Consider the following 21,504-nt stretch of genomic DNA (forward strand, 5'->3'; position numbering starts at 1 on the left):
TGAGATTCTGAATGATTACTTTGCATCAGTGTTCACTGAGGAGAGGAACATGATGAATGTTGAGATTAGAGATAAAAGTTTTATTAGTCTGGATCATGTTGACCTAAGTAGGGAAGATGTGTTGAGTAAACTAAAGGTTATTAAGGTTGACAAATCTGCAGGACCAGATGGGATCTATCCCAGGTTGCTGAGGGAGGCAAGAGAGGAAATAGCTGGGGCCCTGACAGATATCTTTGTGGCATCCTTAAATACAGGTGAAGTGCCGGAGGACTGGAGGGTTGCTCATGTTGTCCCCCCGTACAAGAAGGGTAGTAGGGATATTCCGGGTAACTACAGACAAGTGAGCCTGACATCTGTGGTGGGAAAGTTACTGGAAAAAGTACTGAGGGATAGGATCTATTTATATTTAGAAAAGAATGGGTTTATCAGTGATAAGCAACATAGTTTTGTGCGGGAGAGATCGTGTCTTACCAACTTAATAGAGTTCTTCGAGGAAGTGACCAAGTTAATAAATGAAGGAAGGGCTGTTGATGTCATATACATGGACTTTAGTAAGGCGTTTGATAAGGTTCCCCATGGTAGACTAATGGAGAAAGTGAAGTCACATGGTGTGTGGGGTGTTCTAGCTAGGTGGATAAAGAACTGGTTGAGCAGCAGGAAACAGAGAGTAGTAGTTGAAGGGAGTTTCTCGAAGTGGAGAAAGGTAACCAGTGGTGTTCCACAAGGGTCAGTATTGGGTCCACTGTTGTTTGTAATATACATAAATGATCTGGAAGAGGGCACTGTGGTATGATCAGCAAGTTGGCAGATGACACGAAGATTGGTGGAGTAGCAGATAGCATAAGGGACTGTCAGAGAATACAGGAGGATTATAGATAGACTGGAGAGTTGAGTGAAAAAGTGCAGATGGTTTTCAATCCAGACAAATGTGAGGTGGTGCATTTAGGCAAGACTAATCTTATAGTGAATTATACAATGAATGGAAGAGCCTTGGGAAAAGTTGATGGGCAGAGAGATCTGGGAATACAAATCCATTGTACCCTGAGGTTTGCTGCACAGGTGGATAGAGTGGTCAAGAAGGCATATAGTATGCTTGCCTTTATTGGAGGGGGTATTGAGTATAAGGGCTGGCACGTCATGTTAAAATTGTGCAAGACATTGGTTCGGCTGCATTTAGAATACTGTGTACAGTTCTGGGTGCCACATTACCAAAAGGATGTGGATGTTTTGGAGAGGGTGCAGAGAAGGTTTACGAGGATGTTGCCTGGTATGGAAGGTGCTAGCTATGAAGAGATGTTGAGTAGGTTAGGTTTATTTTCATTAGAAAAAAGGAGATTGAGGGGGGACCTGATTGAGGTTTACAACATCATAAAGGGTATAGACAGGGTGGATAGAGACAAGCTTTTTCCCAGGGTGAAGGATTCCATAACGAGAGGTCACTCTTTCAAGGTGAGAGGTGCAAAGTTTAAGGGGATACATGCAGTAAGTACTTCACACAGAGGGTGGTGGGTGCTTGGAACGCGTTGCCAGCAGAGGTGGTAGAGGCAGGCATGGTAGATTCATTTAAGATGCATCTGGACAGATGCATGAGTAGGTGGGGAGTAGAGGGATACAGATGCTTAGGAATTGGGTGACAGGATTAGACAGTTGATTTGGATCGACTCAAGCTTGGAGGGCCAAAGGGCCTGTTCCTGGACTGTAAATTCTCTTTGTTCTTTGTTTGTTCTATTGGTTTTCTTCTGGCTAAAAGTGGCTTTCAGTGCCAAGAACAGAGAGTTCCTGAGCTGTGGAGGTCTGACGGCTTCTTCCTATCTTGTTCACAGGTCCAAGCTATTTAGCTACGTGAAAACCAATCACACAGTTATTGACAGACAGAAGACCTTTCTCATAGGTAACTGCTCACTATTCATGATGTAGAGGTGCTGATGCTGGACTGGAATGGATGAGGTCAGATGTCACATGACACCAGGTTATAGAGTAAAAGTGAGGACTGCAGATGCTGGAGATCAGAGTCGAGAGTGTGGTGCTGGAAAAGCTCAGCAGGTCAGGCAGCATCCGAAGAGCAGGTGAATCAATGTTTCTGGCATAAATGTCGATTCTCCTGCTCCTTGGATGCTGCCTGATCTGCTGTGCTTTTCCAGCACCACATTCGCGACACCAGGTTATGGTCACAAGCTTTTGGAGCATTGGTAACTGATGAAGGAGCAGTGCTCCAAAAGCTTGTGGATTCAAATAAACCTGTTGGACTACAACCTGGTGTTGTGTGATTTCCAACCTGGTCACAAGTTCATAGACTAATCAGCCACTAGTTGCCGACTGAATCCCCATTTGTACACAACCTTGATTCCAGCTCTTTGGTACCATCTCCTACTATTGTTTGAATCAGCAGCTTTGTATAAGCAATATCTACAATGAAAGTTAGATGACTTGCTTTCAAAACATACAATAATCCTTCAGCAATCGTTGGCTTTAAAAGAGTTTGCTTCCCACTTCGCTTGTCAATTAAAGATCCAGAAATAATAAAAAAGACACAGTCTTTTGAACAGTCTGAATTTTTCCAAATTTTAACTGTTGATTTTGTGCAGTTTTGTGGAGTTACTCTGCATGATCTACAGTGAGTTTGTTTATGCAACGTTTTGCTGCCCATGCCACTTAGGTATGCACTACACCTCCACTCTCACATTATCTGGCAATGACCAGCTTCAGAAGTGCTTACCACTGCTAGGACCTTCTACGTTTTCCACCATCTTTGAAATATATTTAAGGCCTAGTTTAAATTATTCACCAGTTCAAATGCTGCAAGCCCTACACATTTACAAAGGGCACAAAATTGCCCTGGAATGGCTGATAGCAGCAAATTGACTCCTTGCTTTGGTGACAGGAACTTAGAGGTCCTGATGGATAGGGTGGTAAGGCAGGAGAGCCGTCTTTCTACAGGACTGCCAGAGGGTACCACATAACTAGGCCTTGCCAGCCTGGTCTAATGCTGTGACCGGATCAGTGAAGTTTCCATTGTCTGGAGGACAGCACTGCAATGCAGGAAGAAGGTTAATGTCTTTCTGCTCTCCACAAGGATAAACAGCATCATTTTCTCTCTATCACCCAATAATCACTAACTCTGCCACTTGTATGGGACCACATTCTTCTACCTTTTTTGATTAATAAACTGAAATGAGAGTTGGACTTCTGAAGTGCGCATTTTTAACTGTGCAAGACAACATTGCTTTTCAAAGCAGTGAGATTGTTATTTTGAGACTAAGTGCCATGAACAGTCTTTAAATTAGGGAATAACTACTGGAAGACTACTCTTGAATTGGCTGAGCTCCAGTTTGCTACAAATTTGTAGATGCAGGGCAGCCAGAGACATCTAGAGACTATGAAGGAATGACTCCTTTCTCTACCTCACCCCCCGCCTCTCTCTCTCTCTCCATATGGGTGAAAAAAACAGAAGAAACAAGAAAGCTTTGAGGGAAGAATTCTAATAAGATAATACCTAGGTTCACCAGAACAACTGTCAAATTGAAAATCACACAACACCAGGTTATAGTCCAACAGGTTTAATTGGAAACACTAGCTTTCGGAGCGCTGCTCCTTCATCAGGCAGTTGTGGATGGCACAAGTGTAAGACACAGAATTTATAGCTATATATATAGTGGCGCTCCGAAAGCTAGTGCTTCCAATTAAACCTGTTGGACTATAACCTGATGTTGTGTGATTTTTAACATCAAATTGAAAAACAACTATCACTTTTCAGACATCAGTGAGTCATCATTGGTGAAATCAAAAGGAGTTGTGAGTGATAATTTTACATATCCTTGTGATGTGGATTTTTGATCTCCAATCTTCCTGCCATTTCTTTTCTTCCATGATGCCTGTGTCAGAGTATCTGCCTTTTGTCTGTCACAAACATGACTGAGTGTATGTTTGTATTTGGGGTTTTTAAAGGGGGATCATTTAAATCACACAGTAATAGTTTGGGAATCCTTCCTTTTCTTAGCCAATTGTGAAGGTTAAGTGTGTAAAATGATAGCTATTTTCTGTAAATTATAAAACCTGGTGTGAATTATGTCTATCATGAATAGCAGTCAGGCAAATTGATCAGTTTCAGAAATTACAGGAAAAGCTCAGCAGTCTGGCAGCATCTGTGGAGAGAAATCAGAGTTAATGTTTCAAGTCCAGTGACCCTTCCTCAGATCAATTGATCAACTTGGTGATCTCATAGGGATTTTATGCACTTTGTGATTGCTTTTGGAAAAGTGGGAAATGCTGATCGACACACTCATTCCGGTTAAGTTATGGCGTACTTCACACAGCTCCCATCAAAGACTCATGTTCTCCTGCACCCATTCTTGTATGCACCATATTCCTTCAATTGCTTTCACAGCCCCACCACACCCCACCTTTTGTGAGCTCTAGCTGTGATGGTGTACAGCTGCCACAATAATGTTGCACACATTTTATAGCGTATACTGTAAGACATCAAATAAAGTTAAAAATCACAAAACACCAGCTTATAGTCCAACAGATTTATTTGGAAACACTAGCTTTCGGAGCGCTGCTCCTTCATCAGGTGGTAGTGGAGTCAGGTGATTGTGTGACTCCACAACCACCTGGTGAAGGAGCGGCGCTCCGAAAGCCAGTGCTTCCAAGTAAACTTGTTGGACTATAACCTGGTGCTGTGTGATTTTTAATTTTGTACTCCCAAGTCCAACACCAGCTTCTCCAAATCATGGCGTCAGATAGGCCTGTGTATTGACCCCTCATCTTCAGGAAGCCTATGGTCCCTTCAACTCTGGAGAAGCATGCCCAACATTATATTTTCATTCTGCATCAGTCTGAGGCTTTGCAAAACTGTTATCTGCCGTGCATGAAGGGGTTATCCCATGTCTCGCAGTATCTATTTTTGTGTGACCCAAGGACTCTGGAAGTAGTCAGCTGGAAGCTTTGAGTTATTTAATATGTACACATCATGGTAGGTCCCTGGATACCAAGTGCAGGCCTCCAAAAGCTGGCATTGATAGTCACAAATACATTGACCAGTGATGGACTGTATGTTTTTATTTGTCAATGAACTCTGCAGGCTGATTGTGACATGCTCTCAAAGCAATGAAGTCTATAGCCCTGGCCACTTGGAATAAGCCAAGGATGGTTGAGAATTCCACTGCCCAGGCTTCATGACTTCTTTTGTTATGAGGAAGGGACATGTTGCAGCTTTGATTTAGAATTTAGAAAGATCATTACAGTGTAGAAACAGTCCCTTCGGTCCAACAAGTGCACACCGACCCTCTGAAGAGTATCGTATCCAAACCTATTCCCCTACCCTATTACTCTACATTTACCTCTGACTAATGCATCTAATCTACATATCCCTGAACACTATGTTCAATTTAGCATGGTCAATTCACTTTACCTTCACATCTTTGGATTGTGGGAGGAAACCGGAGCACCTGTAGGAAACCCACGCAGACATGGGGAGAATGTGCAAACTGCACACAGACAGTTGCCAGAGGCTGGAATCGAACCCTGGTCCCTGGCACTGTGAGGCAGCAGTGCAAACCACTGAGCCACCATGTTACTCAAGCCTGGAGAAAATGATATTGACAATATTCTGATGCATTTACGTGAGAAGACTTGGGAGATACCAGCTAGTCCTTGAAGTAAGACTGTGACCGCCGTTGGGATGGGATGACACACAGTCCTTCTGAGTGTGCATCCTTTTCCAGGCATGATTCTATTTGTTGATGATGGGTTGGAACATTTTTAATCAGTATCTCCACTTGGTTTCCTAGATCTGTGGAAAATGGCAGTGAGGTCTGTAGATACAGGATTGTATAATTCTTCTCCGCTCTACTTAGATGATCATCATTTCCTCCCTCTCTATCTATAGGTTATGTGATGGCCACTGGACTTTACTGCTCTTGCTGATGATGTTGTAACTGTGTTTCCTCTACATTGTCTTCACATTTGGAGGAATGCTGCAATGACTTCAGTCACCGTGTAGATAATCTGTGTTGGGTGGCATGGTGGCTCAGTAGTTAGCACTGCTGCCTCACAGTGGCAGGGACCCAGGTTTGATTCCAGCCTCTGGCAACTATCTATGTGGCGTTTGCACATTCTCCCCATGTCGGTGTGGGTTTAATCTGGGTGCTTCGGTGTCCTCGCACAATCCAAAGATGTGCAGGTTAGGTGAATTGGCCATGCAAAATTGCCCATTGTGTTCAGGCATGTGTAGGTTAGGTGCATTAGTCAGGGGCAAATGTAGAGTAATGGGAAATGGGTTTGGGTGAGATACTCTTTGGAGAGTCGCTGTGGACTCGTTGAGCTGAAGGGCCTGTTTTCACACCGTGAGGATTCAAAATGACAGAAAGAGAACTATTTCACGAACAATATTCTGAAACCCTCACATCAATAACAATGAAGCCTTGTGATATGTCCTGAGCATGGGCACTCTGCAAGAACATCAATGTCATGCCTTGATAAGGAGCTCTAAGATGTCACTTTATCCAAATGTATGCTTCCCGATCAATGTGTCATTGCTACATTGCAGGAGTGGAATTCTTCCAGTATGCCACTGTGATAGACCCCCATCCACCCCAAAGAAAAGCCATGTCTGCATGTCACAGGCTATTTCCTTCAACGTTTATAGGTCGTTGTGTGAATCTGGCAGCTCTGAAGCATTGTCTTCCACTGATAATTATGAAATATATTTCAGAAATGCCAGGCCTGGTTGACACAGCTTTCTATCTCAAATTGTTGCCTCTTACTGTCATTAAATCCTCAGTGAGTCAGTCCAATGAATCACTTTCTGAGGATAGAGTTGCCCACTTTCCCCATACCCCATGGTTTCTCCTTGATAAGCCCCATGAGCATTATTGTGCAAATCCCCAGGAGTGACCAGTGCCCAACACCAGATTGGCTTGGCCAAGCAGCCAACTGAGCACAGCCCACTCCCTGGATTGAAAAGCTAATTTCCCACTAATTGTTTTCCTGCTCTGAGATGTGTGTGCACAGCAGCTTCCAAAGCTGCTACAGGAAATAATGTTGCTCCAAGCAGCTACAGGGAATAATGCTCCACAGCACCCTGACCAGTCTACCTATAATCCCAGACTGGTTGCACTAGAGCTACAAGACTGATCGCGGCCTAATTCTCTGGATGCAAGGAAGCAGATCTCTGAACTTTGGCAGGACCGAATATCTTGCTGACCATGGCCAAAACCCATGGAATCCGGCAAGCCCCTTGAGTGACTATGACAGTACCATCATCTCCTTTGACCTCCCACTATCCGACTGTCCTCTTTCAGACGTGGTGAATTCCTTGAACCACATGTAGTGTGTTTGCTGTGTAAGTGGCTGGTACACACCTTAGGTTTGAGGTTGATATACTTGTCTTGAAAATTTGCACAGGGTAATTTGTTCCTACACAACTTTTTATTAGAAAAAAGACATTTACTTACAAAGCAAATGCAATATAAATAAACCACACTCTACATAATTTAAAGACCTAGTATCATTCTTCAAATTTATTTTTGAGAAAATAACTGAAATACAGTGAACATAATATTACATCTATAACATAAAAAAGTGTAAAATTTAAAGCCTCTTATTTTACAAAGTTTTGAACCTGATTTGTTCCCATGCTGCATTGGTTTAAATTGAAACACAATCACCTAAAAAAGCAGTAGTATTGTTTTTCATGTCATATTACAATTTTGAAAGCAATTGAATCCCTTTATTAGAATATTATAGTTTTATTGTAAAATCACTCTTTCTGGAGAATTAGCTTGATCATGTCTGGGTAAAATATTAACCAACTTCAAGATTTAAGGAAAATAATTACATTTTATGAAATCAGTTTGGTTCCGGGAATATAGAATTGTCTCCTTTTTCACTTTGACATGTTACTCCTGGTAATAAAAGAAGAACAACATCAAAACATTGAAACAACAAATAACTTCTGAGAGCTTTCTATTCCTAATAAATCAAGAAACAATCCTATCTCTTTAAAAGCAATACAATTAGCAGTTTATTGTAATGTGACATAGGAGTGTGAGGTCTTACGTTCATTAAATGGTCTGACATAATAAACAAATCTGGAAATATATATGTGAATTATTACTTCTAGTGAAAGTGCAATCAAATTGAATGTCATTTCATTCCACTAGCACTACTGACTAGAATGAATCACACCTCTGTTTATGATGCACTACCATTACCTGCATAATACCTTGTAGTATTTTTCCTATATAAATTACAGCATGTAATCCAGATTGTTGCCATTGATACTGTTACTCAATTGCTCTCCAAGCAATGGCTGCAATGCTTTGAGTGTGGAAGCTCCATATTGTCAAGGGTAGAGGTTGGATCTTATTTTGTATCCAATGGAATGGCTATATAGAAATGCAATTCAGGAGGCACAGCTTATCAAAATCCCACGCCTCAAGTAAATTAGGGGACATTGAATGGAAATGCAGATGACGATTACAAAGCAATGCTCCTAATATCAACACATATTTTGTAATTCTCTTCAGGGCATAGTTAGCTTTAAAATAAAAAAATTGCTGACTCCCTATAGTAAAGTTTACTTTTTCTTCCTCTCCCCTTGGCTTCCAGAAGCCAACTCTTTAAAGGAGAATTAAATGTTCCTCACTTTTTAAAATGAAAAATTGCAATGATTCTCGTCAGCCAGGAGCTGAACATTGATGTCTGGCAGTCCAAACCCCACCCACCTGGTGCTCCCATCATGTCCTACACTGAACATGGGAGGATCTGAAAAAAAATATTTTAATTAGCTGTTCACACTTTAAAGTACAAGACCAACTTGGTGTAACTTCAGTTGTCATGATAGGGCTGTGAGGAAATGGCCCCCACAGCTTTTCATTTGTTGCTTCCTTAAATGTTATTTCATGAGATAAATACCTACAAGGAAATATAGATATGATTTCCTATCAGAATACAATCAAATCACGATCAAGTTAATTGAGACTCAAGTTAATTGAGTGCTTGTAATATCAGCCCTGTCAAAGATTAATCCTTGACAGTAGAGTGCTATTTTCTTAAGATTTAGTTAATTCAAAAGAGAGATAATGTAAGACAAAGTAAAGAAGTCTCCACCCCAGTAGGCCAAAATCAATTAAAAATTCAGTGGATTCCCACTGCCAGATTAACAAACTCAATGAAACATCTCTATTGAAATAGATTTCTCTAAAGTACTTAGGTGTATTGTTCAATAGAACATTGTATGTTCAATAGAAGCAAAGTAAGAAATAACACATCATGCAAAAAATAAGCAGCTGGCAACTCTGCAGCCACCTCCTAATAGATGAATGCACTGTCAAAACAAAACTAACATTTTAAATAGAAAGAAATTAAATTCCGCTCACAATGTTACAGGTGGCTTGTTAAGATGGTATGAAAGAGCCCAGTGAAGCTGCTGTCCCTCTAAAAGTAATAGACGTGAATTTTCAAGCCTAGTTTTACACAAGGTTGCCTTTTTGGAAGAAATAATTGCTATAAAATATCTGCACAGTGTTGATCATCAGATTATATTGAAAATTAAATATAATGTACTTTTATATGCATAAATGTTGTTGTGCATTAGTGCTGGAATATTTTTCAACTTTTGTGGCATTTTTACTCACCTGTAAGTTTGACTAAATTCCCATTTGATAAAAGATACTCTTCCTTCTACACTGTCCAAACAAAATGTCTCCAAATTATGTCCTAAACTAGCAAGTTTATTTCTGGCTACATCATTGCTATTTCTCTTTTCTGCATCTACCATCACTGTGACTTCACCCCATGAGATTGCTGAAGGGTTATTCTCAGGATCATTGCTCATTGGGAAGTGGATATTGCAGAAATATATTTCATATAAGATCGACTGAGTCAGCAGAGAGGAGATTTTAACTCATTTTGCTTTATTAGTTCCAATTTGAGGCTAAGATTTCAGCTGAAAAGTTAGTTTGATAACCCACAGTGCCACCTCAGTTGTATTAGAAGTGTGGGCTCAAAGCAAGTATCCATGCAATTGAAAGATGAAACACAATATGAGTCCATATAAAAATCCTGCAAGTTAGTCACAGCAAGTTAGTTTCACTTATTAAGGACATACATTAATAGCATGCAACTACATGCAGTTTCAGTTCAGATATGTTAGTCACCCAAAGTTTTAGATAGTTGTAGAATGAGGCAAACCACATTTATATATAAAAAAAGACAATTTTCTTACTTTGTATGGAGTTCTTTCTGAAAGAAGAACATTAATCAAGTGAATATTTCACGTTCACAGTAAACAACAAGCTGATCATGTTTACTGTGTAAGCAATATTGTCAACAGTTCAAAATTATACTTTAATTATTCTACATGTTCTATTCCAAGAAACAGGGTACACAAATTGATCAGTTACTGACACCATATATTTTGTTTTGTAAATATCAAAAGTGCTAAGAGAAAAACAAGCTTTCATGTTTTATTAAATATTGTCTTTTACGATATAACAATGAAATTGAGGTTTGTGCTGCTTTTCATATGGCAACATTTAAATTAAATATCAAAGAATCTGCAAAATTTGCAATAGATTAGGATCTTCAAAGCTCCCATTTAGTACTTGGTTGAAAATGCTAAGTAGAATATTCACTAGCTATATAATAAAAACATTGATACTGCCTCAATAGGAAAGAAATGTTTAATGAGTATTAATGCTGCTAATGTTACATGAAACTCTAGAACTGTTGAAGGCTCACTGGACCTGAAATGCTGACTTGCCTTTCTCTCCACAGATGCTGCCATACCTGTTGAGTTTCTCCAGTAATTTCTGTTTCAGTTAGTGCAACTTTTATAAGCCTATGATAACAAATTGCGCCATTGATATTGTTTCTTCTTTGTTTACAAACCTAATCGGCACTTAGAATCAAGAACATAGAGCAATAGAGCACAGGAACAGTCCTTTGGCCAATCATGTCTATATCAACTATTGTGCCAGTCTGAACTAATCCCATCTGCCTGCATATGGTCCATATGCCTCTATTCCCTCTCTGTTCATGGGTCTGTCTAAAGTCTCTTAAATGTTGCTATTGTATCTGCTTCTACTACCTCCCCTGGCAGTGTGTTATAGGCACCCACTGCCCTCTTGTGTAAAACAAAATCTTGCTTCGCAAACCTCCTTTAAACTTGCCCCGTCTCAACTTAAAACTATTCCCAGTAGTATTTGATATTTCCATCCTGGGAAAAAGGATCTGACTATCCATCCTATCTGTGTCTCTCATAATTTGATACACTTCTAACATGTCACCCCCACAGCTTCTGATGCTCTAGTGGAAACAATCCAAGTTTGTCCAACTTCTCTTTATAGCATATACAGTCCACGCAAGGCAACATCCTGATAAACCTCTTTTGCACCCTTTCCAAAGCCTTCCAATCCTTCCTGCAGGTTGGTGACTGGAACTACATAAAATACTCCAAATGTTGCCTAACTAAAAGTTTTATACAGCTGCAACATGACTTGCCAACTTTATACTCAATGCCCCAATGAAGGCAAGCATGCCATGTGCCTTCTTTACCACCTTATCAACTTGTGTTCCCTCTTTCAGGGAGCTATGCACCTGCTTCCCAAATCCCTGTTTCTGTCAATGCTCCTCCAAAGGGTCCTGCCATTTACTGTATACATTCATCTTGTATTTGATGACCCAAAATGCATCATCTCACACTTGTCCAGATTAAACTTCATCTGCCATTTTTCTCCCGCTGATTCTCCCGAGAAAAATGATTTTTCTCCCGCTGTATTCTTTAATGATCTTCCTCACTAACTATAACTCCACTAATTTCCATGTCATCTACAAACGTACTAATTAGACTATCTACATTTTCATTCAATTTTTTATTAATTTGTAGGAAGAGGGCGTCGCTGTCTGGCTAGCATTTATTGCCTGTCCCTAGGTACCCTTGAGAAGGTGGTGGTGAGCTGTTGTGTGTCTGTCCAAATGTCTCTTAAATGTTGCTATCGTATCTGCTTCTGCCACCTCCCCTGGTAGTGTGTTATAGGCACCCACCACCCTCTGTGTAAAACTAAAACCTACCGCGCATATCTCCTTTAAACTTTCCCCATTTCATTTTTCAGCTGTGCTCCCCAATATTTGATATTTCCACCCTGGGAAAAAAGATTCCAACTATCCACCCTATCCATGCTTTCTTATTATGTAAAAAGATGAGTAACAACATTCATGATCCCACTTCAAACTTTATCTTCACTCCCTTCCCTGAGGTAGTAAGACTGCTGCTTATCTGCTCATCAGATGAAACTGCCAACAAAAAGTTAGGATCCAATGGTCTATATCTTAGCCTTTTGTAACTGATCCATTACCCACTTTACCTCCACACTGGAGCTGCTGGGAGAGGAGTGGCAATTAGTGAAAGGGCTGAGCATGTTGCTTTTTGCAGGAGAAGGCTCAATTGTGGCCTACTGTTACTTCCCTCAGTCCTCAAAAGGTCTTTTTTTGGCTTTGCAATCTCTCATTCTTTAGAGTGATTTCCTTATCATATGATGTTGCCTATCTGTGACAAGCTCCAAACTGGTGGTAGAGCTCCTGCAGAAAGATCTGCAGCTGAATGACTATTGCTTCAAAATTGAGACATGCTGTAACATTAGGTCTAGGTATGGGAATTAAAACCCCATAGCATTGACAACAGATGAAGAGTATATCATCTCTGCATCCCTTGCTATTGTAGAAGGACACAGCTGCTTGCTATTTAAAGATCTAGCATTGTAGAAGGCTCGCCAGACGCATACTAAATCTTTTTTTTTTGCTTCCAAGAGGTCAGATGGGATGCATTAAATCAGCTACTAAACAGCAACAGTTAATGGACTATTCCAACAAGTCAATTTAAAACAAGAGATGGGTTGATGGATTGGTATTGCAATCACAATCTTTAAATGTATTTACTGATTGTTCTTTCAACAGCCTGAGTTTGTTTTCATACATAATAAGCAAAGTCCTAGGCCACGTTACACTCCCAAATGGGAACTGAATAAATCCAGTTTAGAAGTGTCAGGCTTGTCCCATTTTAATCAAGGCTAATGGGATTTTACTTTGGTTCCTGAAGAAGGGCTTATGCCCGAAACGTCGATTCTCCTTTTCCTTGGATGCTGCCTGACCTGCTGCGCTTTTCCAGCAACACATTTTTAAGCTCTGATCTCCAGCATCTGCAGTCCTCACTTTCTCCTAATGGGATTTTACCCTTTATTAGGGATGGCATTGAACATTACATTGAGCAAACTATGCTTCACTATACAGGGCATTGTTGAGAACACATCTTGAATACTGACTGCAATTTTGGACTTCTTATTTGAAGGTAGAATTGATTATGGTTCTCAGGAGGTTTATAAGATTGATATCTCAAATGAGTGGGTTGCTTCGTGATGATAAGTTAGCCAGGCTAGATTTATTTTGACTGGAATTTAGAAGAATGAGGAGTGATTTGATTAAAGTGTATAAGAAATTGTCGGGTCTTGACAAGGTGGCTGTGGAAACAATGCTATCTTTTGGAGGGCAAATCCAGTACTGGGGACACGAGGACTCATTCTTTTAGGATACAGATGAGGAAATTTATAGTCCTCTTGGAAGGTTGTGTCAATTTGCAAACTTCAGAAGATGGTGGAAGAGGGCTGATTGAATATGGGACAGGTAGAGAAGATATTGGGAGCAGACGTGAATGTGGAATTCAGAACATAAATAGGTCAGCCATGATGTCATTGAATGGCAGAATAGGTTTTTCTTTTTTGACTTCAGGGTGATAAGTCTGTGGAATTTTCTATCACAGAATGTTGTGAAGGTCAAATCACTGAATGTATTTATTAAATAAATAAATAAAGATAAATTTCTAGAGGTTAAATGTATTGAGGGGTAAGAGGTGAGAATGGCAGTATGGACTCAAGATGGTGTTGAATGGTGGAGTAGACTCAATGGGCTGAATGGACTGCACCTATTTTCACATCCTGACAAAAACTGCAAGTTGTGGTTGGAATGCAAACAGCTGACTGTTCATTAAAATTATGTTACTCTGGGGCAGTAAATTGGAAATGGAGGGAATGTGCCCAATGCTAATGTGGTGTGCTTGAGGTTGAATACTAGAACAGGGAATGCCCAAGGATTCCTGGTGAGGCCTAGAGAAGCATTCCTGCTTCTCCTCGAACACACAAAAAAAATCTGAAGCAAAAGTAATCCCCCTGCATCTCATTTCAGGTCATTGCTTCATTCTTGACAGCTCTGACCTGTCAGGATAGTTATTGCTGCTTTTCCACTTGGTCATGAAGCTAAAATTGCTGGCCTTGCCCCATTTACAAAGTATAATTTATTTATTTAAAGAATAGTCCACTAATTTGAAGCAGTGCCTCTACTTCAAAGTGTTATTTATTTTTCATTCATGGAACTTGAATGTCACCAACAATGCCAGTATCTCTTGCCCATCTCGAAGCCCTAAAGAGTTCTGAGGCATTGCTGTGGTGCTGGAGTCACATGTAGGCCAAACTTGGTAAGGATGGCAGATTTCTTTCACCATTAGTAAACCAAATGGGCTTTTACAACTTTCAATAGTAGTTCTTATGGTTAACTAACTTTATTTAAATTCCACCAGTTATTATGGTGGATTTTGGAGACATGCCCTCTGAACATGAAGGAGGGTCACTGGACTCAAAACATGAACTCTCTCCACTGATGCTGCCAGACCTGCTGAGTGTCTCCAGCAATTTCTGAATTTGTTCCCCCAGACTGACGTGTCTTTAACATTCTCTACTTTTGGAGCACATTGAGTTGAAATCTCAATGGGAAATTCGCAAATCTTAAATTTAGCAAAACCTCTTAGACAGTTCTTACAGCAGTGAAAATAAAAACAAATTAGCTTCAAATATAATTTTAAATAATTTTGAATATTTAACTTCAAAAGTAGTCTGTTTGTTGAACATGTAAAATTATTCATTTCAGATCACTGAGAAGATTTAAAATTTTTTTTTGGAAATTTGCAGCCCATTGTAATTCTGCCTTTCAAAGAAGACTTGCCTTTTCCAGAAACATTAAAGACATTTTAGAATCACATTGACTTTAACGCAGCATTACAGGAAATTTAAGTTCAATAGCTTAATGTTCTTCTATCCAAATAGTTGACAGTAGAATACCAAACAAATACACTTAGTGAACTACAGCAAAATACTATAAATGTCGGAAATCAAAAATCAGAAAAATATATTAAATGCATACTTGTCATTATCATCAATATGTTTTTATATCCTCTATTTTATTTTTTCTTCTGCTAAAAATTAAATCAACGAGCAATGCAATAATCAAAAACAAAATCACAACGTATGGCTATTCCCACGCATCAGGAATAACTCATGCTATGTGTCTTTAATGGCAGGAATGTGTAGCTTATGTGAGGATTTACTGTAACAACAACATATGCCAGTTGCTGAATGCCATACACTAGAGTGGATTATTTTCCTTCTGACAGTGTGGAGTAGTCCCATGCCTTTACCTACTATCATGATGGCATACTCTAGTGTAGGCAGTGGCTCAAAACAGCAAATAATTCCCACTTATGTTAAAAAAAACTAGAATGTTCATAATATGAGAATTTGCTCCTATTGTATCTGTTTCCAAAACAGGTAACAACTAAATGGACCTCACGCTAAGCTTTAAACACCAGAAGGCCCTATAATTAGCAAGCAATAAAATAGAAAAGTGTCAACGCTAAATAGCAGTCCACTTACCTCTGCCTTGAAGTTTGATAGGTTTACTCATGTACAATGGTTTGAATACTGGCTGCACAAAGTCAGCACTGACAGAATAGTCCATCAGGGCTTTGAAAAGAATTCCAGGAATTGTTAACTTACCTCACACTTGCCCTGAATATTATTTTAAATGCTGCTATATGTCAACTTTTGTATCTTGATGATTCTGGCTTAAGCTTTTGGTTGACTTTTTAGCTATTGTAAGTATAATTTAGAAAACAAATATTCAGTGAGAGGTTCTCTTGTTTTGGGTTACTTGAAAAGCACAGAAAATAAAAGAAGGAAGTGAGACAGATCAGATGATCAGCAGCAATCAGTAAAAGCCAAGGCACATCATTCCTACCTTGCAGAAAAATTGTCTTGACAAACTCCATTTCTCTGGGGAGATAATTAATTAATAAATAACACAGAGAATCTGACCTTCAGCTAATTTCAAGCCCGACCAGAAAACCGCTCATGCCCCTGAGGTTCAAAACAGCTCAACTTAAAAGTAAATTTACTTCTACTCATTTACAAGTTCAAATATCCTGGCGAGAATTTTAGTCTCCCAAATCTACATTAGAAGGCATCATTTGAAGCTGAGGAATGGATGAATAGTGCATGATTACTGGCAAATATTACCAATATATAACCGTCATGACACCCCTTGCTTTCATTGTTTATTTTTCATGGCACAGATATAAGCTATTCATTGCTGTGGTTCTGTTCGCCGAGCTGGAAGTTTTTGTTGCGAACGTTTCATCCCCTGTCTAGGTGACATCCTCAGTGCTTGGGAGCCTCCTGTGAAGCGCTTCTGTGGTGTTTCCTCCGGCATTTATAGTGGCCTGTCCCTGCCGCTTCCGGTTGTCAGTTTCAGCTGTCCGCTGTAGTGGCCGGTATATTGGGTCCAGGTCTATGTGTTTGTTGATGGAGTTTGTGGATGAGTGCCATGCTTCTAGGAATTCCCTGGCTGTTCTTTGTTTCGCTTGCCTATAATGGTAGTGTTGTCCCAGTCAAATTCATGTTGCTTGTCGTCTGCGTGTGTGGCTACTAGGGATAGCTGGTCGTGTCGTTTCGTGGCTAGTTGATGTTCGTGGATGTGGATCGTTAGCTGTCTTCCTGTTTGTCCTATATAGTGTTTTGTGCAGTCCTTGCATGGGATTTTGTACACTACATTAGTTTTGCTCATGCTGGGGATGAAACGTTTGCAACAAAAACTTCCAGCTCGGCGAACAGAACCACAGCAACGAGCACCCGAGCTACAAATCTTCTCACAAACTTTGAATAAGCTAGTCATACAAGAGGATAACTATTTATTGCTGCACCTTGATTTCTCCAATGGCTGCCAACAAAAATCAAATTCAAATCTGACAAGAGTGACAATTTGGCAAAAGGTGGAAAATCAAATTCTGCACAGTAAGAACAAACTGACAAACTGCAGCAAGGGTGTGGAATATTTGTATTTTGCCAAGTACAATGAATCATTGAGTCAGAGTTGTATAGCATGGGAACAGACCCTTCAGTCCAACTCATTCATGCAACCAAATTTCCGTTTGCCAGCATTTGACATATATCCCTCTAAACCCTTCCTTTTCATATACCCATCCAGATGCTTTTTAAATGTTGTAACTGTATCAGCCTCCACCACTTCCTCTGGCAGCTCATTCCATACACGCACCATCTCCTGTGCGAAAAAGTTGCCCTTAGGTCCCTTTCATTGCCTGTCCTTAGTTGCCCTTGAGAAGGTGGTGATGCACTGTTTTCTGCAACAGCTGCAGTCCATGTGCTGCAGGTAGACCCATAATGCTATTAGGGCCGGAGGTTCCAGGATTTTGACCCATTGACGTGAAGGAACAGTGTTATATTTCAAAGTCAGGATGGTTAGTGGCTTGGAGGGAAACTTACAAGTCGTAGTATTCTCATGTATCTGCAGCCCTTGTACTTCCAGATGATGCTTGTCTGGAAAATGCCATCTAAGGAGCTTTGGTGAATTTCTGCAGTGCATCTTTTAACTAGGTATTGAGCATCAGTGGTGAATAGATTGAATGTTTGTGGATGTGGAGTCAGTCAAGAGGGCTGCTTTGACATGGATGGTGTCAAGCCTGTTGAGCATTGTTAAAGTGGTACTCATCAGTGGTAAAGGCAGCGTTTGGCACACTTGCCTTCATTGGTCAGAACATGATGTAGGAGTTGGGACATCAAGTTGCGGCAACTTTCAGAATACAGTGTACGATTCTGGCTACCCTTCAATTGGGTGGATGCTGTTAAACTTGAGAGTGTGCAGATTTACAAGGATGTTGCCAGGACTGGAGGATTTGAGTTTTAGGGAGAGGCTGAATAGGCTGGGGCTTTTTTCTCTCTGAAAGAGGGGCATGGGTGAATAGCCAAGATCTTTTTCCTAGGAATGACATAGATTTAAAGTAAGAGGGGAAAGATTTAAAAAGGACCTGAGGGGTTGTTTTTTTTTCACAGAGGGTGGTGCTTGTACGGAACAAGTTGCCAGAGGAAGTGGTAGATGCTGGTACAATTACAATATTAAAATGCATCTGGATGGGTATATGAATATGAAGGGCTGGGAGGGATATGGGCCAAACGCTGGCAAATGGGATTAGGTCAGATTGGGATGTCGAGATGATGCAGACAGGTTGGACTGAAGAGACTGTTTCCGAGATGTATGACTCTAAGTGGACAGTATTCCATCATATTCCTGTCCTGTGCCTTACAGATGGTGGACAGACTTTGGAGGATCAGGAGCTGAGCTACTCATTACAGTATTCCTAGCCTCTAACTTGGTCTTAGAGCCTGGTGCATTTCTATGGTTAGTCCTGTTCAGGTTCTGGTGAATGGTAATCCAGGGATTTTGAGAGTGGGGATTCTTGATGGTAACATAATTGAATGTCAAGGGACCGTGGTTAGATGGTCTCCTATTGGAGATAGTCACTGCCTGGCATTTATGTGGCATGAATGTTATTTTCCATTTTTCAGGTCTTGCTGCATTGGAACATCCACTGCTTCACTACCTGAGGAGTTACAAATGGGGCTGAACATTGTGCAGTCAGCAACAAACATTCCTACTTCTGATTTTATGATGGATGGAAGATCATTGATGAAGCAGCTGGAGATGGTGGGGCAAAAGTGAGGACTGCAGATGCTGGAGATCAGAGTCTAGATTAAACTGGAGATAGTTGGGCATATGACATTATCGTGAGGATCTCCTGCAGAGATATCCCGGTGCTGAGATGACAGACTTCCAACAACCACGACTATTATCCTATGTGCTAGATAGGATGAATCCAACTCATGGAGAGAGTTTGCCCCCTGATACCCATTGATTTCAGATTCGCTAGGGCTCCTTGGTGCCACACTCAGTCAAGAGAGGCCCTGATGTCAAAGTCTTTCACTCTCACCTCACCTCTTTTGTCCATGTTTGAACCAAGGCTGTAATGAGATCAGGGGTTGAACCCAAACTCAATGTCAGTGAGAAGGTTTTTGCTGAGTAGGTGCTGCTTGATAGCACGGTTGATGACAGCTTCCATCACTTTACTAATGACAGTAGTTAGACACTAATGGGGCAGCATTGTTAAAGTGGTACTCATCAGTGGTAAAGGCAGCGTTTGGCACACTTGCCTTCATTGGTCAGAACATGATGTAGGAGTTGGGACATCAAGTTGCGGCAACTTTCAGAATACAGAATACAGTTGGATTTGTCCTGATTTTTGTGTACAGGACATATTGGGCAATTTTCCACTTGACTGAATGGAATCCAATGTTGTAGCTGCAGTGGTACAGCTTGGCCAAAAGTGTGAAAAGTTCTGAAACACAAATCTTCAGTACTGTTGCCTATCACCTTTGCAGAATTCAGTGCCTCCAACTATTTTGTAATGTCATATGCAATGAATCAAATTGACTGACAACTGTCATCCATGATGTTGGGGGGCCTCAAAAGGAGGCTAAGATGGATCATTCATTCAGCACTCCTGGCTGAAGATTGTTATGAAACTTTCTGCTTCTTCTTTTGTAATGATGTGCTAGGGTCTCCCATTACTGAGGATGGGTATATTTGTGTAGCCTCTTCCTCCAGTGGGTTGTTCATTGTCTATCACCATTCATGGCCAAAAGTGGCAGGACTGCAGAATTTAGATCTGACCCATTTGTGTGGGATTCTTGGCTCTGTCTATCACTGCTTTAACAGGAGAAAGTGACGCTAGACATCAGAGTCAAAATGTGTGGCGCTAGAAAAGCACACCAAGTCAGGCAGCATCCGAGGAGCAGGAGAATCGGCGTTTTGGGCATAAACCCTCCATCAGGAATGAGAAACACCTATGTTGTCCTTTTATTGGTTTCACCAGATTAACACCTCATAGAATAATTTTAGGTCGGCATTGTGCTACTCCTGTCATGACTTCCTGAACTGTAAGTTGAACCAGGACCATGAAGTTGCGGGTTATAATGGAGTAATCAGGGTTGATTCATTATTATTAAGAAAGTGTTAGAGTAGGGTATATGCTGAACCATGAGGCCACAGATTACATTGGCATGAGCAATTGTGTACAGTTAGTGTAGATCAGTGTACAAATTAACATAATTGAACATAGATCAATTAACTATGACAATCAGTCAAGGTTATTTGTACTGGAAATGTATTTTAAATTCATTTTTAGTGAGGAAGATATAGAGACATACAGCACAGAAACTGCCTGACTCGTCCATGCACAAGAAGTTTCCCCAAACTAAATGCCCATATCCCCCATGTACCAATTCATGTACCTGTCAAAATGCCTTTCAAATGTTGTAACCGTACCTTCACCAACCACTTCCTCTGGCAGTTCATTCCATGTATGAAAAACCCCTCTGTGTGAAACAATTGCTCTTCAGGTCCCTTTTAAATGTTTCCCCTCCACCTTAAACCGTATGTGCACTTGTTTTGAACTCCCCTACCCGAGGGAAAAGATCTTTGCTATTTATCTTATCTATACCCCACATGATTTTATAAACCTCTATAACAGACCTGGGCATTTTACGGCCCGTGGGCTATATCCGGCCCTTTGGTCGTTCCTGTCCGGCCCACATGAGGTCAATCTTAAATTAGAACATAAATGAAAAAGTATTTATGCCATGCACGCAATACAACTGTATTGCTTTTGTTTTGAAAAGGATTTTTTTTTTATTTATGTATTGAAGTACATACACCTGTAATTGCGTGTGTGTGTGAACAGCTAAAAGTGATGCTTGCTGGCTAGCCCTCAAAATGTCAGCTCACGCAAAGACAAGTTATGTCATATCATACAAAATCACCAGAAACAGTAAACATTTTTCTGATGAAGAGTTTATAAAGGAGTGCTTGTTGGACTCTGCAGAACTAATATGCCCGGAGAAAAAGGAGGCGTTTAAGAATGTGCCCCTCTCCCGACGCACTGTAACGAGAAGGATTGGGGACATCACGAGAAATCTGGAGCTTCAGCTGTGGCACATAGCAGTCAACTTTGACTTTTTTTCTTTGGCTTTGGATGAGCGCTGAGACATACATGACACAGCCCAGCTACTCATCTTGGTACGTGGGATAACTACGGACTTTAAAATCACGGAGGAGCTGGCAGCCAATGAAAGGAACAACAACTGGTAGTGATTTGTTCACGGAGGTAAATGCATGTTTGGACACGTTGGGACTAAAATGGGACAAGCTGGCGGGTGTGACAACGGATGGTTGTCCAAATCTAAAAGTTGGAAAAAATGTTGGATTCTTAAA

The 21,504-nt window shown here is 40.6% G+C and overlaps 1 protein-coding gene across 2 annotated transcripts in view; it reads right to left on the reverse strand.

Annotated features, from left to right (window-relative positions):
• Window positions 1–7,485: 7,485 nt before the first annotated feature.
• Window positions 7,486–21,504, reverse strand: part of LOC122563232 (ladinin-1-like) — a 98,309-nt gene continuing 84,290 nt past the window's right edge. Inside the window, exons 11-12 of one of the 2 annotated variants that reach the window (XM_043716833.1) lie at window positions 10,229–10,245; window positions 7,486–7,904 (exon numbers count right to left, since the gene is read on the reverse strand). In XM_043716833.1, coding sequence (XP_043572768.1) covers window positions 7,886–7,904; window positions 10,229–10,245 — 36 coding nt within the window. In that variant the 3' untranslated portion in view covers window positions 7,486–7,885. The remainder of the gene's footprint in view (window positions 7,905–10,228; window positions 10,246–21,504) is intronic. The other variant, XM_043716836.1, reaches the window with a different exon arrangement.

The sequence above is a fragment of the Chiloscyllium plagiosum genome, chromosome 26 (assembly GCF_004010195.1).
Source record: "Chiloscyllium plagiosum isolate BGI_BamShark_2017 chromosome 26, ASM401019v2, whole genome shotgun sequence".
NCBI lineage: Eukaryota > Metazoa > Chordata > Chondrichthyes > Orectolobiformes > Hemiscylliidae > Chiloscyllium > Chiloscyllium plagiosum.